Source organism: Schistocerca americana, chromosome 10 (assembly GCF_021461395.2).
Source record: "Schistocerca americana isolate TAMUIC-IGC-003095 chromosome 10, iqSchAmer2.1, whole genome shotgun sequence".
Lineage (NCBI taxonomy): Eukaryota > Metazoa > Arthropoda > Insecta > Orthoptera > Acrididae > Schistocerca > Schistocerca americana.
In genome coordinates this window covers 145,021,655-145,042,134 of record NC_060128.1, presented here as the reverse complement: position 1 = coordinate 145,042,134, position 20,480 = coordinate 145,021,655, and the positions used below count along the sequence as shown (strand labels likewise).

General features: G+C 37.8%; 1 protein-coding gene across 2 annotated transcripts in view; it reads right to left on the bottom strand.

Moving 5' to 3' along the window:
- Window positions 1-763: 763 nt before the first annotated feature.
- LOC124552417 (myc box-dependent-interacting protein 1) overlaps window positions 764-20,480 on the bottom strand; it is a 436,091-nt gene continuing 416,374 nt past the window's right edge. Inside the window, exons 7-9 of one of the 2 annotated variants that reach the window (XM_047126684.1) lie at window positions 18,748-18,999; window positions 14,024-14,166; window positions 764-4,368 (exon numbers count right to left, since the gene is read on the bottom strand). In XM_047126684.1, coding sequence (XP_046982640.1) covers window positions 4,288-4,368; window positions 14,024-14,166; window positions 18,748-18,999 — 476 coding nt within the window. In that variant the 3' untranslated portion in view covers window positions 764-4,287. The remainder of the gene's footprint in view (window positions 4,369-14,023; window positions 14,167-18,747; window positions 19,000-20,480) is intronic. The other variant, XM_047126685.1, reaches the window with a different exon arrangement.

Sequence of the window (20,480 nt, the reverse complement as noted above, 5' to 3'; positions counted from 1 at the left end):
GCAGACTGTGTTAGGCCTCCCACTGTCAGTCTTCCAAGGTGCAAGGGAACCTATGTCCCACAGACACTGGAAAAGTCTGCTGAACAGCTTAACAGAGGACATGGCTTGCAGCTACATCCATTTGCTAAACAAAAGCAGAAAATCATATCTGCCATTTCTCTTGTAGACTAGTAGGCTTCCATTGCTACTAAGTGACGCAAGAGAGAAAATGTAAATTTACTACACCATTTGTACTTACCGACACGGGTTACAGTAAACAGTTATGTGAAACCACATTTGGAACAAGATAAAACACCATGATACATACCCAGGGTAGACAGTACTGTGCAATAAGGCACACAAACATGACAAAAAGTAACGCAGCCCACAGCATGAGTCAAACCATACAACTGACTGCAGAGCGCATAATGGTAGGTAGAGTACTGTGAGTAGACACCTGCCAAAACATTTGACGGAGCGCCAAATGACTGTGGTAATATCCACAACCGAGAGTCGCACAACCCTTCCTATAGACGTGTGTGTATCTCCGAAAGAATGTATCTCCGGACCCTATGTAATGGACTTGTTTCAATGAGTACTACCAACTTTCAAAGTATTAGATACTTTTTTTCTGAACACCCTGTATATTATTTTGTGCACACTATTTTCTCTTCAGCTATATGATGTCATTATTTGTGCCACACATCATGTGATATTAAAAATCTGATTTCAGTAACAGAACCAACAAATGCTGTTATCCATTCAGATCATTGAAGCCAAGGAAGAAGGTTGAGCAAAACTTTTAATATCTTTTAAAACAAGATACAGTGTTTTAGTTTCTCTATACATATTAAACTAAAACAGTTTTACTTATGAAAAAAATTTAGTTCAATATATTTGTAACAGTATATAGCGGCAGTCTATCTTACTTCGAGAATATGGCAAAAAAAGGAAAGATAAGTTTCCAAAAATGGTACAAATTAAAATCTGTTATTGTTAATATTTTCAGCCATTTTTCCTCAGTTGCAACTTCAATTTGCTTTATCATACAGATTAGAAAAAAAATTGTTTTTTGCCAAGCAGAAGTAGCAGAGGGAGATGCGGAAGTGGTGAACAGTAGTGGTACACAGCAATCTTCAAGTTTCTTCATACACTTTCACACCACTGAACACACCCAGCATAAATACGAAATGTGTTCAGAACACACAAATAAAAAAAAATCAGCTGCTCAAGACACAACTTTTTCCTTATCTATGTGATAAAGCAATATTAAAATCTGTTCATGTTCTGGCTACAATGACAGTTTATGTATCACAATATCAATAAAAATCGGAACAACAGTAATGTACACATGTTCACAGTAATATAATTATTATTTCAAAATGGCACCAGTGCTTCAACTGGAAATAATGAGAACTAATCACAATAAATCATGAATTATGTGTAGTAAAAATGTTTTAAAAATGCCTGAAAATAACATCTGAAATGCATGCGAATGGAAAATGAATGACACGATGGGCTGAATGCTTCTTACAAACAAACAAATGGACGGGAGGAGATGTAAAAAGGTTTACACTTTAAATAAGGAGCACATTTGTAATCAACAAAGAAAACAACAACAACGACTTAAAAGCAATACACAATAAGCAATGTTGACTGAACTAAATTGTCCCTTCAATTTCTTACATTTTCTTTAAAAAATAAAACACTCCACTTATCCGGATAAAATTATCCAGAAACTACTTGTCATTCTACTGGAAGGGGTGACAAGATTCTTTGAGCTTTCAGCTCTCCTATAATTCTTGGAAGCACACACATCACAAATTCATGCTCCCCAGTGAAATGGGAGGAGAAAAAAGTGGATAAAATAACTGCTATGGTATAAAGATAATAATAAACTGAGATTAATATTAGAACAACAACATTTTTATGAGTATTTTATTCAGTGTTGACAGACAACCTAATACTCTATGCTGACGAATAACAGGGTATGATGAATGCTACACTATTGTAAATTCACAAATGAAATGATGGCATAGCAAGAAAATGAACTGTGACATTCTGAAACCTTCACCAGTGGTTCCCAAAGACACAGGTAGTGCCCCTAATGGAGAGGGTGGGGGAGGCATAAAAAAAAGTGTAAAATTATCCCCATGAAGTGCGGAAGTGGGAATAAAGACAGTAATGTGAGCAACAATTTCAATTTAGACTGAAAGCCTGTGATCCACCTTTCCCTGTTTTGAGAGAATGGATTGGATAGCAGCAGCTAAAGGAAGACACAAATTGGCATAAATGCTCCCTGAAACAAACTGTGAGCATGCAGTGGAACTGGTCAGCTTCCACATTTCTTAAAGCAAGAAGCAAACCAGCAGATCAGAAATTTCCCCAATTTTTTCTGTCTATGTGTGTTTACTTTCCAGTGTAATAAATACTGTCACATAGACATTAGGAAGTACTGGCAGTCTCCTTTCAGACTATTAATAGAATTAGTGTCTTGTTATGTACTTTTCTTCTCTTTTTGTTTAATAAAGGCACTTATGGGCAGTTTTAACTCCTAGCTAGGCACCTGCAGAATACCTTTTTCTGATGGAAGAAAAAAAATTTTGGAGACAATTTTGTGTTGTGCAAGATTATGGAGAGAACATTTGGTTTTTGTAGTTTCCAATATTCCACCGGGCTACATACAAGGAGGTAGATCGACAAAATATCTATTTTTCTACACAGTTCTCTCAAAACTGCAGGAAGAAAGAAATTTCTCAAGAAGAAGGATAAAAACACTGCCATATAAAATGCTTTCTCACAAAGATGGCAATTTGGCAACAGTGGCACATTATGATAAACACGTGCTGTATCATTTATTGCTGGTCAAGTGGAATGTTTACAACTTGAACAGGTAAATCTGTAAGGAGTACTAAATGCACATAGTGAAAACTTCGATGTATCTCCGGACGGACAGAATGAAAACGTTTGGGGGACAGGTTTGCAGCGTGCTGACAAGAGCTTCGAAGAGTGCCCACTCTCTTTATGCAGGTGCCTAGGTAGGAGGGTGTCTGCCACAAAAACTGTGTTACAGGACATAGGCCACTGATAAAGTACTCTTACAGATTCTACAAATACAATACAATATATGTAACAATTTTACAGTCACTCTTGGCTCCACGTCTGGGCTCTTGTCTTGACGAGGGTAAAATTATAACCGAAGCAAAATCGGCACAACTCTGTTTAAAATGTCTTATTCTGTATCGACGTTTGTTCACAAATGATTATTCCTAAAAAAAAAAACACACACAAATGACAATTTACAACAGCAATAAAATTCAGCATGCTAACAGAGAAACACAATAGTGAGAAATAATTGTCCTGTGGTGTAGCACGTAATGATTACTTGTAATATTCTTATAAACTATTGTATATAAAAATAAATTCAGAAGAGTAATTTTCATTTGGCACGATTTTATGCCCAAGACAAGGCAAAGAAGACCAAAAAAGTGGGAGAGATATCTTGATGTTCTTGAGGGGGAGGTGGGGGGGAATCAGTAAATGGAAATAGAAATTTGAATAGTCCCTTAGCCTGTGGGCTTGCTACAGTATCAGCAAGACAAGAATGAGTGTGATTCGTATTCTGAGCAATGTGAGCAGCTATAAGAAAACCTGCAGCAAACTTATAGCTGTCTTAGTAGTTATATTTATATTAAAATAAGATAAAATATGCTGTAAACTTCTTAAAGGAAATTTAAATTAGACCGTGATTGCTTCAGAGTAGCCAAATATAACAACACGGCACCAGAATGTAGCCAATACAGGCAGAGCATGTTAAACAAAACTAAAAGAACAACTCCATTAAAATGTATGCTTACTTGTCCTTTTTTCATACGTGACATTTGTCGTCTAGGAGGTAAGAACCCTCCTCCGAAAATTCAATGGTCTGACAATATTTCTCTCTAACACATACAATAACTAAGTGAAACTATACTGCCTTTTAAAACTGACCAACATTTTCAGAACTTCACCTTCAGAGGATCTGTCATCCTGCAATTGACTAACAAGTTGTAATCATAGAATGATGTCACTCTGCACCATTTACACAGTTTTGTCTGCACCGTGGCAGCAGGGAAAGTCACATGTAGTATAGAGGTGGACAGGCCCTCTCGAGTAAAGCAGAGATTCTCAGGTTTGCGTGTGACGGGAAACGGATTGCAGTGGGCCAGGAGCAGAGCCAAGAGTGGACCGGCCGGCCAAGGAACTGCCGGCCGAGCCGCGCCGCGAGGCCGGAAGCTGCCGTCACAGATCCGTGCGGCAGCGGCCACCTCACAGCGGCCGCGTGAAGTTGGCAGGGAACATGCCCTTCTCTCCTGTACCCTCTTTCACGCCCATCAGCCAGCCTTCCTCCTGGAACACAACAAAACCCATTCTATTAGTCTCCAAACATTCTTTATGACTATGGCAATATTTGAAATAGAATAGGAATGCTTATCTATGTAAAAGAATGCATAATGTTGCAATAAGGAACCCAGGGAGTGTGCACAATGAAACAACCTCTTCAGAATGTGGAATAATCACTACCGGTGTACTGGCTGGGTTTAATACCGGTTGCCATCTTGTTCTTATTCTATACTGGGTGGCTATAATTAAAGTGCAGCTGCTCACGGAGGTCCAGTGTGGACTGTAATCTTTGAATGACAGTGAAACTTGACAGATATTTTGCTGTGAATTAGAGACTATTTCGAGACAAGTGAAACAGTACACTGTAATGTTTCGATACGCTGTTTCGAAACAGTGAAACAGTTTGTGTTTCGTAATCTAATAAACCCCCACATTTTATCATCTTGAATGTCTACCGTATAAGTATGTCCATATAAACACAAAGGAGGTGCGAGAGCGCTGATCATATTGCAGAAAGTATGAAACTATCACTTAGGCGTCTTGCCAGTTTTGTATTTCCTGCAGCAAATGTGCTGCGTGTTGTGTGACTTCCATACTTTCCAATTGGCTGAGGACAGCCATAGCTGAAGATAGAAGAACCACCACGAACAGAACTGGAGGTGGAAGCAAACTGCAGAAACAACGGATGTGCAACTAGGATTACCACATTCCTTTAGTATGGTTAATATACCCATCCTGCTAATTTCCATGCACACAAAGGGAATCATTGTGGATAATAGGCACAGTGACTATAGACTCACAAATAATGCCAAGTAATTTGAATAAATAACAAAATATAACAAAAAATTTGTCTTTCAAGGTGTTTCGAACCGTTACTATAAATTCACCATGCTTCCCAGCCCTTCCCATTCACCATTACACTATCAGTGATATGTCAGATTGCTTGCAATTATACCTACATCAAATGTATGTATATGTCTAATAACTGTCACTCTACGCCTTTTTAATTCAAAATGTTGTAGGCTTACTTGCATTTCTTAATATGATTACTGTACATGAACAGAGAAGCGTATGTTATAAAAAAAGTGTAATTTAACTGAATGATTTTCACATATTATTTTGAATGTGAACAGTATGTGTTGTTTTATTGCTTGGTTAGTGTTTATAAAGCAGATGTTACGCCATTTCAGAATAGGACAGTCAGCTTGAAATGAAGCTTTATTTTCGGATATCTTAAGCTTCCTGCTTATTGCTTGTCAAAAAGATTTCGACACTCTTGAAAGTGTTTCACGAAGTGGTATGTTGTGTTTCAGTACCTGTGCCGAGCCCGAATCTTGTCCGACACAGAGCGGAATGAAACATCCCTGTTTCGATACAATTAGTCCGTTCCAAGCACAGGTGGACTGAAACAGCCTTATTTTGAAACAACGATACAGTTTCTGTGTCTGGCTCGAGATCGAATCTGGTCCGGTTATCTGAGACAGGGGAGGAATGAAACACCACTGTTTCGAAACAGTGAACCACAGCTGTTCCGAAACACTGAAACAGTTCCATGTATCGATACACTGTATCAAAAAGTAGAAACAGTGGCCAAGTCTACTGTGAATGCAAGAAAGACCTATAGAAATGTTTCCATATGCAATGGATTAGAAACGGGACATGGGCAGAAACGGTGAAATGAATGAGAAAGTCATAATGTTGATTTTATTATTAACTGCCATTTACACAATTTGCAGATGTACAGCAGCAGATTTGCACCTGGTGGCCAACATTAGAGCTATTTTTTTTTTCCAGTGTAAATTGGTTCTACATTAGCTCATCTGCCAAGTTTCTTTCTCATATGATAATTACGGCTCACACTGGATCTCCACAAGTAGCTGGACATTAATTATAACCACCCAGTATAAATGATACACCATTAAGCACCTGAGATGTCTGACTCTTTCTCTCTGCTTGCATTTCGGGAATTATAATTAAGGCTATAAGAATTAATAACTGGTTCTCTGCAAATGGACTTATGATACTTTTGTGAAAAAACTGTCTAAGATTGGCAAATAAACTGCTTTATTTTTATGCCATTTTTGGCTACTACTTTCATCAGTTATCTGCAATTAAGATTAAAGGAACATAAAGTGCAACAAGTTGTAGATCACTAAGCTACAATAAATTAAAAACAAAAGTTAAAAAATATATTTAATAAAGTTTACTGAACTTAGAACTTGCAAAACAAAGGTTCATTGTCAATCTTAAAGCTCTAATAATGGCATCAACTAACAACAGAGTTAAAAAATTATATGAAGATGGGTGGAGCTAGTGTGAGGTTGTTGCCTTCAAATTTTATTTTATCTTCTTTTTCTCCTTGTTCACTCCATTCTTGTAAAAAAGACAGACATTCTTTTAATTATAAACATACAAAGCTCAATTATAAATGGCAACAAATGAATATAGTTGGATACTCATGACATTAACTTTACAGATGGCGGCAATTAATCCGTGTGGACTTTGCTTAAACTTAACAAGTATTAATTGACTGTGTTGTATAGAAAATACTGTATAACAGCTGTGTGTACTTCAGTATTAAACATATTTTGCATTAACATAATGGGGAGTATTAATTAGTAATTGTTGTTACGATTACACATGTCAAATAAATAAAAAAACTGAACTAAAACTTAGCCAAACAATACTGTAAAATGTGTAGATTTTTAAAACAGACTGTAAAGAATAAAAGCAAATCTGATTGTTAAATTCAAATAATTTGGAACACAGCTCTGTCTAGGTCCACATGTTGCTACAATGAATGTCTTCATATTAGCTGACACCTCAATTAGGCATAGATTTTACGACTGACGTGGAACCTTGTTTTGCAAGTTCTAAGTTTTTCGGTGAGTGAACTTTCTAAAAATTTTTTTTTTTTAATGTTGAACAACAAACACCTGTCACTCTTTATGTTCCTTTTATCTTAATTGTAGATCTGACGTATCCAAAATAGCATAATAAATAAATCAATCAATTTGGTGAACTAGACTGTTTTATTCACAATAACCATATTGATAAGAATCTCACCTGGAAGTTACATGTTACGGCTCACCATAAATGCTTAAGCTTTACAACTGTTATATTACAGGTAGTATCAGATGTTGGAGATACCAGTGTCAAAGTCGACTTCACATTTTTTGGCACAACTCTCCATTGAGGAAGAAAGTGTTGTGGTACAGAACATGGACATGGCTCTTTTGAAATGTTGAGCATACTGACAATACCCTAACAGTACATTTAATTTCTTATAAAGTTGTTGACGGCAATTAATGACTGGTGAAAAACAACAGTATTATTCATAAATATAAGTTCAATGAATGGTCTCAGAAAATAAAGGAAACAATAGTTAAAAAAACCTTTCCTATTCTTCAAAATAATCACGTTTAGCTACAACACACTTCTGACATCAGTAGTAAAGTTTATAGAAACAGTCTGCAAATGCTTCCTGTGTAATCACTAGGCATCATGGTCATAAGTTGTTGGATATCCTTATCATTTGCAGGAGCTGAGTATGGGTTACCAATACAATCCACAGATCAAGTGACAGTTAATGGCACAGTGTTCATCATCTTGCTCACCTCCCCACAAAAGGGGGAACCTATCCTTCCTCAGAAGAAACAGAATTAATAATTCCAACACCATATAAAAGTAAATATTTTGCTTACTCAAGTTGAGTACTGGCCACTAGGTCTGTCTCATAAAGTAGAATTCTGTGATCAACAGAATCAAAGGCTTTGGGACATATCACAGAATTTTCCAACAGAACAATTTTTCTTTTTGAGCTCTGCCATGACATCATTTGTCAGGTCAGGTATTCCTGTATCTACCGAGATTTCTTCCTGAAAGTCAATGGGAGAGGCAGCAGACAAGTTCTGCTCACTTAAATGAAAACGTATTCTACCATAGGTCACTGTCTCAAACGCTTTTGCAAAGACTGGAAGGTAATAGATAGATCTGTAATTGGAGGTGGTTTCCATGTCTCCAGTTTTGCAAATGGCTGTTATTACGCGATATTTACGTCTTTTGTGAAATACACTCAGAGCTGTACATTCACTTCAAGAATAACTTACGGGTAATGCTATCAAGTCACTTTTTACACCACTTTCTGTGTTCGTGTTTTAACAAGAATTAAATATTCTGCTAGAAACACCACCACAGCCAGCAGATTTACTACTTTTTGGTGATCTGATGAATTTTGCAAATATTCTTAGGGGTTGTGTTTTTCAAACTAATATTTGTTGGTGGTACATGGAGTGTCTGTACAAGTAAATCTAACTTGTGTGCATTTTTTTGTTTGTTAGTGGGTGCAATGTCTGCTATCAATGTGAGGAAGTAACAACAGAATTTGTTGGTTGATGGTTTGCAAGTGTAACCATTTCTGCTAGGGGATGAATTTCATAATGGTCACTAAATTGTTTGTTTCATTTTTAATTACGATTAAAATAGTTTTTGGCTTATTCTTGGAGTAACGTATTTTTGTAGTAAAATACACAAGTTTTGAACTGCCTGGCAGATTAAAACTGTCGGCCAGACTGGGACTCAAACCTGGGATTGTTTCATTCAGCAGGCAAGCATGACCCACGGCCTGCCCTCAGTTCCATCAGTACCTCATCTTCTACCTTCCTACACGAGTTTTGCTTTTTTAATATCAGATTGGAGATTTTTACCATACTGGTGGTAATGCAGTTTCAACTCTTTAAATGAGTTTGAACATGGTGTGGTGTTACAGTTGGTGCACAAGCAATTGGACACAGCATCTCTGAGGTAGTGGTGAAGTGGGGATTTTCCCATATGACTGTTTCACGAGTGTACCGTGAATATCAGGAATCTGGTAGAACATCAAATCTCCGACATCGCTGCGGCCGGAAAAAGATCCTGCAAGAACGGAACCAATGACGCCTGAAGAGAATCTTTCAATATGACTGAAGTGCAATCCTCCTGCAAATTGCTGCAGATTTCAATGCTGGGCCATCAGCAAGTGTCAACGTGCGACCCATTCAATGAAACATCATCGGTATGGGCTTTCGGAGCTGAAGGCCCACTCATGTACCCAGCACAACACAAAGCTTTACACGTCGCCAGGCCGCATTAACACCAACATTGCACTGTTGATGACTGGAAACATGTTCCCTGGTTGGACAAGTCTCATTTCAAATTGTATCCAGTGGATGGATGTGTACAGGTATCCATGGACCCTGCATGTCAGCAGAGGACTTTCAAGCTGGTGGAGACTCTATAATGGCATGAGGCTTGTGCAGTTGGAACGATATGGGATCCCTGATACATCTATATACGACTCTGACAGGTGACACATACATAAGCATCCTGTTTGATCACCTGCATCCATTCATGTCCATTGTGCATTCAGGACGACTTGGGCAATTCCAGAAAGACAACGCGACACCCCACACGTCCAGAATTGCTACAGAGAGGCTCCAGGAAGACTCGTGTGAGTTTAAACACTTCCACTGGCCACCAAACTCCCCAGACATGAACATCATTGAGCATATCTGGGATGCCTTGTAACATGTTATTCAGAAGAGCTCTCCACCCTTTGTGCTCTTATGGATTTATGGACAGCCCTGCAGGATTCATGGCGTCACTTCCCTCCAGCACTACTTCAGACACTGGTCAAGTCTGTGCCACATCATGGTGTGACACTTCTACATGCTGGCGGGGGTCCTGCACAATATTAGGCAAGTGTACCAGTTTCTTTGGCTCTTAAGTGTATTTTATTATTAACAACTGTCTGCCATGGTAAGATAAACCATTTACTATTAACGTTAGTGCTAAATAAATGCAGACTGTTTGGTCTAAAACCTAATTGTCAATAGCTGTTGCACTATTTTGTTCACACACATCCATGCCCGAGGCAGGATTCGAACCTGCAACCATAGCAGCCGCGTGGTTCCAGACTAAAGTGCCTAGAACCGCTCAGCGACAAGAGGCCAGCTCAATCCTCTTGGGAAGTTTACTGAGGAAAATAATGCATAGCTGTACATTAACAACTTAGGTGCCCTTAGTCAGTACCATCTGACAGAAAATTGATGTTAAAGCCTCCAAAAACAATGATTCTCCAGGAACATCTGCATGACCTTATTAAAACTGTATCCAACTGCTTTACAGAGCTTAAGAGTCTTTCTTCATTAACCTGAAGGGTTGGAAACATTTTTAAGACCTTCATATGTCAAAACAGGTCTTGTTCTGCTATGCACAACAAGTCTGCTGAAATTCCATGTACCCTTTCATTTTCTTGAATGGATATAAGACAGTCACCTTTTATATTTATGAGGCTTCTGAGGTTTTAGTGGAAAATACTAAACACATTTCTTTTAATGTATGAGGTTTTGTTCAAGCAATATTTTATTTTGCCAGTAGCAGTAAATATTCAATCTGTGTCTGCACTTATCCTACAGCATTTGAAAGAATTGACCCTTAAATAGTTTAGGGAACACATGGTAGATCACTGGCATGGGATGGATACTGCCTTGGTCAGACTGGACAGTTTTGGGAATTAGCCATGCGGGCAGCCTCTTACCAGAAGCATTCGTTAACATACTGCAGCATGTATCGTGCGGCAGTACTGTGATGCATTAACAGATTTCCTGTTAACAATGAGTCTGTGTGTAAGGTCAGTGTGTAATAAGAGGTCTGTGAGCACTAGATGGAAGTCAAAACCAAAAGAGAGGGCACATAGTACAGAAAAAGTCCAGATACATTTTATTCGAGAAAATACAGTAAGGGGATTCATGTTGAACTTGGTGAAAGAATCAGAGCTTGACTGAGGATGAACAGTGCTCAGATTCCAGGATATCTTGCCCTCTCTAATCTAATACAATGCTCAATTTTGAGCCTTTTAGCCCCTGCTACTATTTGTAGAGAATAAAATTAAGTCTACTAGAAATGAGTTTCTGGGTTGCTACCACGAGCACATCAGTTGAGGAAGGGGGAGGGGGGGGGGCAGGTGATGAAAGAAAGGTGCACAGTGGAAGTGAGATGTGTTAATTTGTGCACCACTTACTAAAAATATCGTTTTCTGTCATCTAAGATAATCTGCCATCCAGAAATCATAAATTTCAGATAGCTTTTTTTTATTTATTGGAGTGCACAGCTATTTAAAACCAGTACCAGTAACATTAATTAGATCTTTGGTATTAAAAAAGCTGCATAATATATCATTCAAAGTAACATGGGGATATGCTGTTACCCTGGAAGTCACCATAGAAAAGAAATGTGACAAAAAATGATATCATCATAGCAAAATCACTGATAGACACAAAAGGTACAATTATATAGCTGTTATATACAACATGTAATAAATTAAAGTTTTATATTAATGACTTCATGTCCTCAGCAAAACAATATTTTACAAATGAGTATCATGCAGTCACACAAACAGAATATGGTACAAATCTGTGCCATATGTGTCAGTATCGTGAGATTGAAAGTGTTTAATTTTTGTCAAACATTTGAAAATTTCTTTGTCGAACACTTATCATCTTTCAGTGTGTCCTTTCAAGTGTACAGTGGAGTTGTCAATTCCTTTATTTTATGGGCACCTAACACTATCTATACCACCATGAAGGGACTCCTCACGAGGTGGAATCAAGTAGACAATTAAAAATGATAACTTTCTACAAAAGTATGGAATGTTGGAAATTAGAAAAGCAATTGCAAAAGCCATACAATGATGTACCACCAAAAGCTAAACTTAACTGATTCTGAACTGAACTGAACTGGAGAGCAAACAAAGAGACTGTCCGGTTAATAGCAACATCAGTACATAGAGTAACAGGCCATTTTATCAGTATATATGCCACTACACAGTTACATGAATGAAATATCTAAAGGTTCTGGTGGAATGAAGTGCATTAGGGAGAATGTTTTATGCACATTCTGCCACACTTTTATCACAGGGAATGCGTAATTTTATGCTTAAAGGAAAATAAAACGAAGAAGTTAATATAAAATGAGGCCCTTTCATGGTTGTCTTCAGTCTTAGGAATAGAAAGAAGTTGCAGGAGGCCATGGCAAATACAGTGGTTGAGGCAACATAATAGTTTTGTTTCTGTCGAAAAGTGATGAAAAAGCATAGATGTGCAAGCAGGAGCAGTATTATGATGCATTCAGATTGCTTGAGACAAATAGCACGTAACTCCCAGGAAGTATCCCTTATTGACAGTACGGCCATAAGACAGGAATTCATGATGGACGATTCCATTTTAATTGAAGAAAATAGTGAAAGGAACCTTCACACGTAATTCAACTTTAATTTTTTTCAGTTTTGGCAGTTTCGATTGGGATAATTAGGCCTCAGTTATGCCATCATACCCATATACCCATGTTTTGCTACCTGTTATAACCTTCCTTATAATTAGAAGTTCTGGATCATTGTTACTTCATTCATCAATTCCTGAGCAGTGTCTATTGTATGCGATGTCATTTTTGGTCGAACCTCAATAATTTCAAAACAAACTTTGGTGCTACACATTTCATGCTGAAAAAAAAAAATAGAAAAAAATTGCTTGGTATGAGCCAAAGGATATGCCGATATCATGAGCAACCCCTCTGATGGTGATTCAACAATTTTCCTGAATCATTTTCTTTATTTCTTCCTCATTGTCATCAGTAATTTATGTGCTAGGCTATCCTGGGCAATTGTCATCTTCAAAATCTTCTCAACCCACTTTGGAACATTTATACCGCTCATAAAACCTTGTCTTACTCGTAGCAGATTCACCAGGAGCCACAGTCAGCGTTTTGAATGCAGTGCTGCACTTTATTCCATTTTTCAAGCACAATTTAATGTACATTCTTTGATCTATCTTTTTTGAAAGTAAGAAGTTGTAAGGCACTTTACACCGCTTTTAACCTTCTCAACTGTCAACAATAAACTAAATATTCAAAACAGATGAAAATGCCAGCATACATCAGATAAATGTGTACTAACAAGATTTTAAAAATTGAAATTTGGATGTTTAAAGCCTGTGAAATTAAATTCCCATTATTTTTTGATCCCAGCTCCTATGAACTACAACGTTTCTCTCTACATTTCCCTTTCATATACATCCTCCCTGTTTAACTAACACTTAAGCAGCCTACAACACTTCGACTGGCAGACTAAATCATCCAATGTTAATCCCTAGAAAATGTGTAGGACTAAATGGAACAGCAAGTGAAAGCTTGATATTGACATCCCTGCAAAGTGGCAGCTCTAAAGGATCTAACCATCAGCTGGATACTCCATACCCAAAGAAACTTGTCAACATTTTTTTGTCTCATAATTGAGGCTGTTATTGATCCAATAGTGTTATACAGCATTAGCAAGATGTCTTCTTGTGGTAACTAATTTTTGGTGCAGTGTGATTATTTATGAGAAGAAATGCGGAACATGGAGCGGCATTCAATCAGGCATAAATAGAGTGCCATTAGTTGTCACTGACTGCACGTAAAATCCAGACACAGATTGGACAGTACAAAATCCTGCAACAAACCTGTAATGGCAGACTCTACACCAATAGACGCTCCCCCGTCACTCTTACTGAGCCGACAGCTACAAGTAGCAGAATGCTACAGCCACACAGAAGAGGAACCAGATGGGGGCACCACCGCTATTACAGACCTGTTCCTCCGGGTCGTCGTACTCCACGACTCTGATAATCTCGCCCACGTCGAATGACAGCTCGTCCACGTCCTCGCGATTGTACTTGTACGTCGCTTTCACACGGTACAGGACCCCTGGCGGGAGGTTGTCGGTTGTAGCACCTGTCGAGAAAATGGGTACATTTTTACAAAACAGTTTGCTAACAACTACTTGAGAAACTGGAGTCCATCACTGGCTTGCCTTAAATTAACAATTAAAGCATGTAGAACACATCAGAAAACAGGATTAGTATCACCTCCCTAAATTTGCAAATCTAACTGTGATGCCATGTCACCTGTGGGAAGCAAGAACAGACAAATGTTATCCCCTCTCACGTTCATTGCTAACCTTAGTGGCATGGCCTTTAATTTGGAAAGTCATTAACAGCAAATCTCTTATCTAAATATTTTCAGTAACATTCTTCTGCTGTAAAATATTAATTAAAAGGTGCAAAAGTTTCGAATAAGCAGTAAAATGCAAATTACACATACAGTCTATAAAACAAAATGGAAGCACTCATCTACTTGAAAAACAGGCATAAATAATTTCTTCCAGCCATCTGTAATCAGCTAAATCTTATATTCAGAAAGTGTGAATGCATAAGTAAACAGAAACAAAATTTATTCATTATATAAAAATTAATAGGTCTCGATTGTCATATTTGTGTAGTGCAGATAATGTGAGCATGAACACTGCAATGAGATAAAGAGAAAAGGTTGCTTCATCTGTAGTTATCTGAGGGTTCTTACTCACATAAGTTCAAATATAGCAACAAGTCATCAGCAGAATTTTATGTTATCATCTCCAATAGGCTCCACCTTGATAGCTGTGTGATGATGTTTACAACAGTGAATGTGAATTAAGTTTTGTGGCCATTATTTTTAAAATCAGCTTTTCATCAAATTTTTGTTGTTGTGGTCTACAGTCCAGAGACTGGTTTGATGCAGCTCTCCATGCTACTCTATCCTGTGCAAGCTTCTTCATCTCCCAGTACCTACTGCAACCTACATTCTTCTGAATATGCTTAGTGTATCCATCTCTTGGTCTCCCTCTACGATTTTTACCCTCCACGCTGCCCTCCAATACTAAACTGGTGATCCCTTGATGCCTCAGAACATGTCTTACTAACCGATCCCTTCTTCAAGTTATGCCACAAATTCCCCTTCTCCCCAATTCTATTCAGTACCTCCTCCTTAGTTACGTGATCTACCCATCTAATATTCAGCATTAATAAAAACATTTAGGAGAACAATGTACAGTTAATATTATGTTATTTGCTGGTTCTCAGTCATTATGTCATACACTGCAGTTTGTAATGGGACACCCTCCTCTAACATTGCCTGCCCCCCCCCCCCCCCCCACCCCCTTTTAATAGAAATGACAGATACAATGTATACTATCGATTATTCTATAGATGAACATTGTATCAGCTGTTTAACTGAATGAACTTCATTTGATTCTGTGTATGATGTATTACATTTCAGGCTGGAATGTATAAAAATAAATTAATTTGTTACAAGCAACATGTACTAACAGTTAAAATTCTTCTTCTTTTAAAAATATTTGAAATTACAAAATATCTGGCATATTTAAAATTCATGTTATTAATTGCACAATATAATGCTAATTATTAAATTTATTTCTGAATAATGATATATTCAAGAAAGTATGTAAACTCTTTGGAATATTGTGAGTATCGCAGAATGTTATTAGTAGTGTGCATGGTTCTGACGGAATCAGATGTGTTTTTGACTAGGTCACTAATAATGTAATTTGTGGTGTGATAGACGTGGATATTGTGTAGTCTGTGTGATATTTAATACAGCAAATCTTCTTCCGTTATTCAGTCATCAGGAACCCACAACATTAAATCAAAATTTCAGCCACAAGAATGTACCCCTAGATGCAGAAACTGGAGCCAACAACAAGAGAAAAAGAAGGTAAGTAAAAAGGTTTTCTTTTGCATCTTACACCTCACGAAGCTTTCAAAACTTGTGCAGAGACAGAAAATTTTAATAGTGATGTGTGGGAGGGTAATATTACAGGTTGCATGTAAGAGGTTGATTTGTATTTCATCTTCATCTCTTTCCATACTTAAAATTCAGCAATAGAATCAATCTTTCATGCCTAGAGGTCACTTCGTGATGGGACATATTTAGGAATATTACTCATTCAGGGATTTACTTCTCTGATAACACAAGGAAAAAACGTGTGCTTTATACACTAACTAAATTATGGCTATGGTATGGTTCAGTTACGTAATAAATCTCAATACAGAAACAATTTTAATTATTTCTGCACAAACAAGTCTTACTGTTAACACTGACAAGGTTTCTGAGTCCTATGGTCTACTGTTAGTCACCCTGGGAACAGATATGCTGTGTACATAAAAAGTTAATACGAACATGTTATACATTCAACAATAAATGTTATTTCCAAAATGCAACACTTATTTGTTAAAATGCTCAATTATTAACTACATAAAGTCAAAGACAGTACATTGTAGGGATAATGGGAAACCTTGGTTGTATAAGAAAGCTCTAGAACAAATTTAGAAAGAAATCATAACAACAGGTAATTGGCATTGCAGCACAAATAAACTCCTACTCAAAGAACAAGTTGAACAGTGAATAATCTTGCCTGTCTTCCAATTTGACAAAACTGAGCTTACACAATGACAGAAGAGGCAGCTGCATTGCAGAACAATGTATAAACCAACAGGAAAGAGAGACAGATTCAAGATATACAAAATAATATTTTCTAGCAAGTGGTTTCCAGCAATAGATTACTGTTACATGGTTATGTATAACTATTTGCTCACAAGAATAATTATTGTTCTCATTGTAATCATCATTTTTTTATAGTTTGGTCTTTTCATACAGAGTAGGTTAAATAAGACTGGATCAGAAAATATTTACAACAAGTGTGATGCGAGATTGACCCTCTTTCAGGGGGCTCCGACTGTGGGTGCTACAGGACTTGCGCACCCCATTCTAAATTCTTTCGGATGCTCAGCACCCACAAAATAAGAGGAGTGAATAATAAAAGTGATATAAAAATCATACCAAAAGCAGTTTTACAATGACAAGTGGGGATTGTATTGTAACCCACTCACCCACAAATGCATACAAAAATAAATTCAAAGTAGCATTGACGGTACTGATCTTTGAACCAGTTGAGTGATGGTCCATCTCTGAGGTGGACATTATGGAATGATGGATCAGCTCTCAGTCTGTGCAGATGGCTGCATCAGTCACAAATAGTAATTGATACGAACAGTTTTAAGTGGTTAGGTGTATAACGTTAGTGTGTGTAATGTCAGGCAAAGAGTCATAACTAGTGTTTTGTGTAATTGGGAAAACATAATGCAATTTATCAAGGAGGTTGAACTGCCATCAGCACAAGATGCAAGGCATAATAAAAAGTGTCTCCTATGAAGTGCACAATACATTTTGTACAAAGGGTGAATATGCAGACAAGAAAAACAAAACTCCCCAGATTTTTCCAGGATTTTGCAAGGGAAAATACAATTTTTGCAGGGTGAAAATACATTATGGCCCTGGTGAAAGAAAATTTTTCCGTGTTAAGTGACTGTATACTTATCCTCGGAGCTATAAAACTTATCAGTCCTCTGGTATACATTGGCATAGAACTTCCTGGAACTTCAGGAAACAAAAACCATGTGTTTTGGAAGATCTTTGATGCACTGCAACAGATACATTGCATATTTTCGTATTATGAAAGTATAAATATGAACTCCACCATATACAGCACAGTAGCTTCTGAAGCACTGAATCTGAAACTGCGATGCGCTTTTTCAGCCAATTTTAGTCCACGTCACATTCAAGAAATTCATCGCACAGTCTCACGTGCAACGTAATTCATCTTGCATAAAAAAAAAATCACTTTGAACGCAACACTTCTCAAACCGCCATTTGCAATATTTCCTGTGACCTGTTAGAAATGTAAACAGTTGTAATGTCATGCTCATCGAAAGCAGTTTGATATTACGAAGTACTGTGTAGCCTTCGTCCTAAAGGCTTTTGACACATTTTGCTGCCAGCAGACACTTTTGTGTCTTTTATGTTTTATTGCTGCAGTATTATTCTGGAGTAGCGGTTTAATTTAATTTTTTTTTTTTTTTTTTTGAATATCAGTTCATACCAGTCAAAATTACAAAAATTTAACTGAAAAGTAAACCAATGAAAAATTCCCAGGTTTTTCCCAGATGAAAAGATTCCCGAGTTTTTCCTTCATTTCCCGATTGTCCTGGGGCATATACACCCTGGTACAGTAGCTGAACAACCTATTAACCAGTCATCTGTTCTTTTTACTTGAGGAAAATAACAGGTCAGGGAACTGTGAAACAGATGCTGCACAGTAAATGGTAAGAACTCTAGAATGTAGCAGTAATAGGGGTCACCAGCAGACACATTCCCTACACAATAATATACCTATTATTCCATCCATCATATAATGCAGAACAATTAGATTGTTGTCATTATCGCATATTTATTTCAGGAATTATAGAATTTCATGGCAACAGTCACTTGTCAAAAACTGTATTAAAATTAGATACCAGTTTGCTGATAATACCACCATGCTATTTTTGAAGAGCACCAACCACGGAAAGTACAGAGAAAAAAAGAATTAGAAATGCTTATACGATACACATCAAACTAATTGTCGATTTCCATACTCACCCACAGGTATGTCGTACAGCTCTTCCACTTTCTTGCCAGGTGCCGTGCCATCCGGCACTGCCGAGGTAGGTGTCGGCTTGGCGTTACCGTTTACCTGCGGGCGGGGCTCGTCACCTTCTTTCGGAGCCGCCTCCGCCCTCGGTGGGGCAGCCGCTGTGGGGGGTGGGTTTTCGGCCGCAGGTTCCGGGGACGGAGCACTGGGAGGGGGGCTGCTAGGGGAGGGGGGAGGGGGGCCTTGGTTGTCATCGCCAGCTGCAACACACGGGGACCGTGCAGGGCATGCACACAACACCTCAGTCTCAGAGCCGAAAAGTCCGTACAGAATACCAGAAAGAGATTGCCAGGGCACATCTGTCACTCTTGTTCTCCCATAGTATGTGGTAATGAAGTAGTTATTGTGCACAATGCTGAATGACAAATCAAATGTCTTTGCTTAATACAAGATTTGTTTGGATTACCTGTATTCTGTCACTTGGAATACTCGTAATTACAAAATTTACTGTTTATACTGTGCTATGTTCTCAAGGTAAGTGTCATGGTGTTACTTTGCTATTATTTGACAAAGCAAACTGTGCACTTGGTAGAAGTGGATACTAATTCAGTCATATGACTAGGGACTGCCACACTACAGTTCAAAGTAGTATACGCTTTCACTACCACCCATGCCCAATTTGCAGGAATAAACACATTCATTGAACTCACACGAGGTGCGCATCAGGTAAGCCTACATCAGTAAACATATCCATACTGCAGTGTATCGCTTTTACTTTACAACCATCACTGCCAGAGAAACAAGCTCAAGACAGATCCAAGCAGTACTGAATGCAGGCTTGAAGGTAAAGAGTAAAGTGGGCATTACTGTCATCAACAGCAAGTACCACGAGTGAATGAAACAAATTTGTTTCCGAACAAGGCACACACAGCTCGTACCATTAACATTTGACATCTTTTATTTTACAGTTATACTGCATAATGTGCTTAACGATAGCTTATCCATTTTGGTTATATCAGTTGTGTGTGTCACCTATGTTCATAGCACTCTCCTCTACTGTTCTATTGGTCTGTCCCACATATGACGTACCACGTAGGCACAATATGTGGCATAAACCTAGGTATTGAATGCCTATATTGCTTTTATATTTATAAAAGCAAACCTTTAATTCTGTCATGGGAGTAAAGTATATTAAATGGAGTATTTTTGTAGCAGTCTTTCAATGATTTCCAAGTTCTGGGGTTAGCAAACAAACAGTTTGGTTTGAGTCCAAATGGTGAGCAAAAAGATTTCCACTCAATAACTGGTGAATACAGCTATGAAAGTGGAAAGAAAATGAACACCAACTTGGCTTCCACCACAGACACTGAGGAATCACCAAGTCTGGCAAAAGAATCTTTTAAAAGTGAGCCTACAGAGTTTTCAATAATCCGAGGCAGATAAGCAACTGTCTGTCAGCAGTCGGGCAGCAAGTACACAATGATGTAACTACATCTACATCGATAATCAAAATATTGTGCACATGAACTGGATCGTCAACTCAAATGGAAACCCAAACCGTACTATTGAATGTGCCACAGAAACTTCTGCAATAAAATTTCTCTCTCATACTCTGTACGAGATTGTATGAAAAATTGTGGAGCAATGTGGACTGTAATACCACAATTTTCTCAACAATCAGCTCTGAAACAACAGTTAGACTATTAATAAACACATGAAAGTTAATAGTATTAATACATAT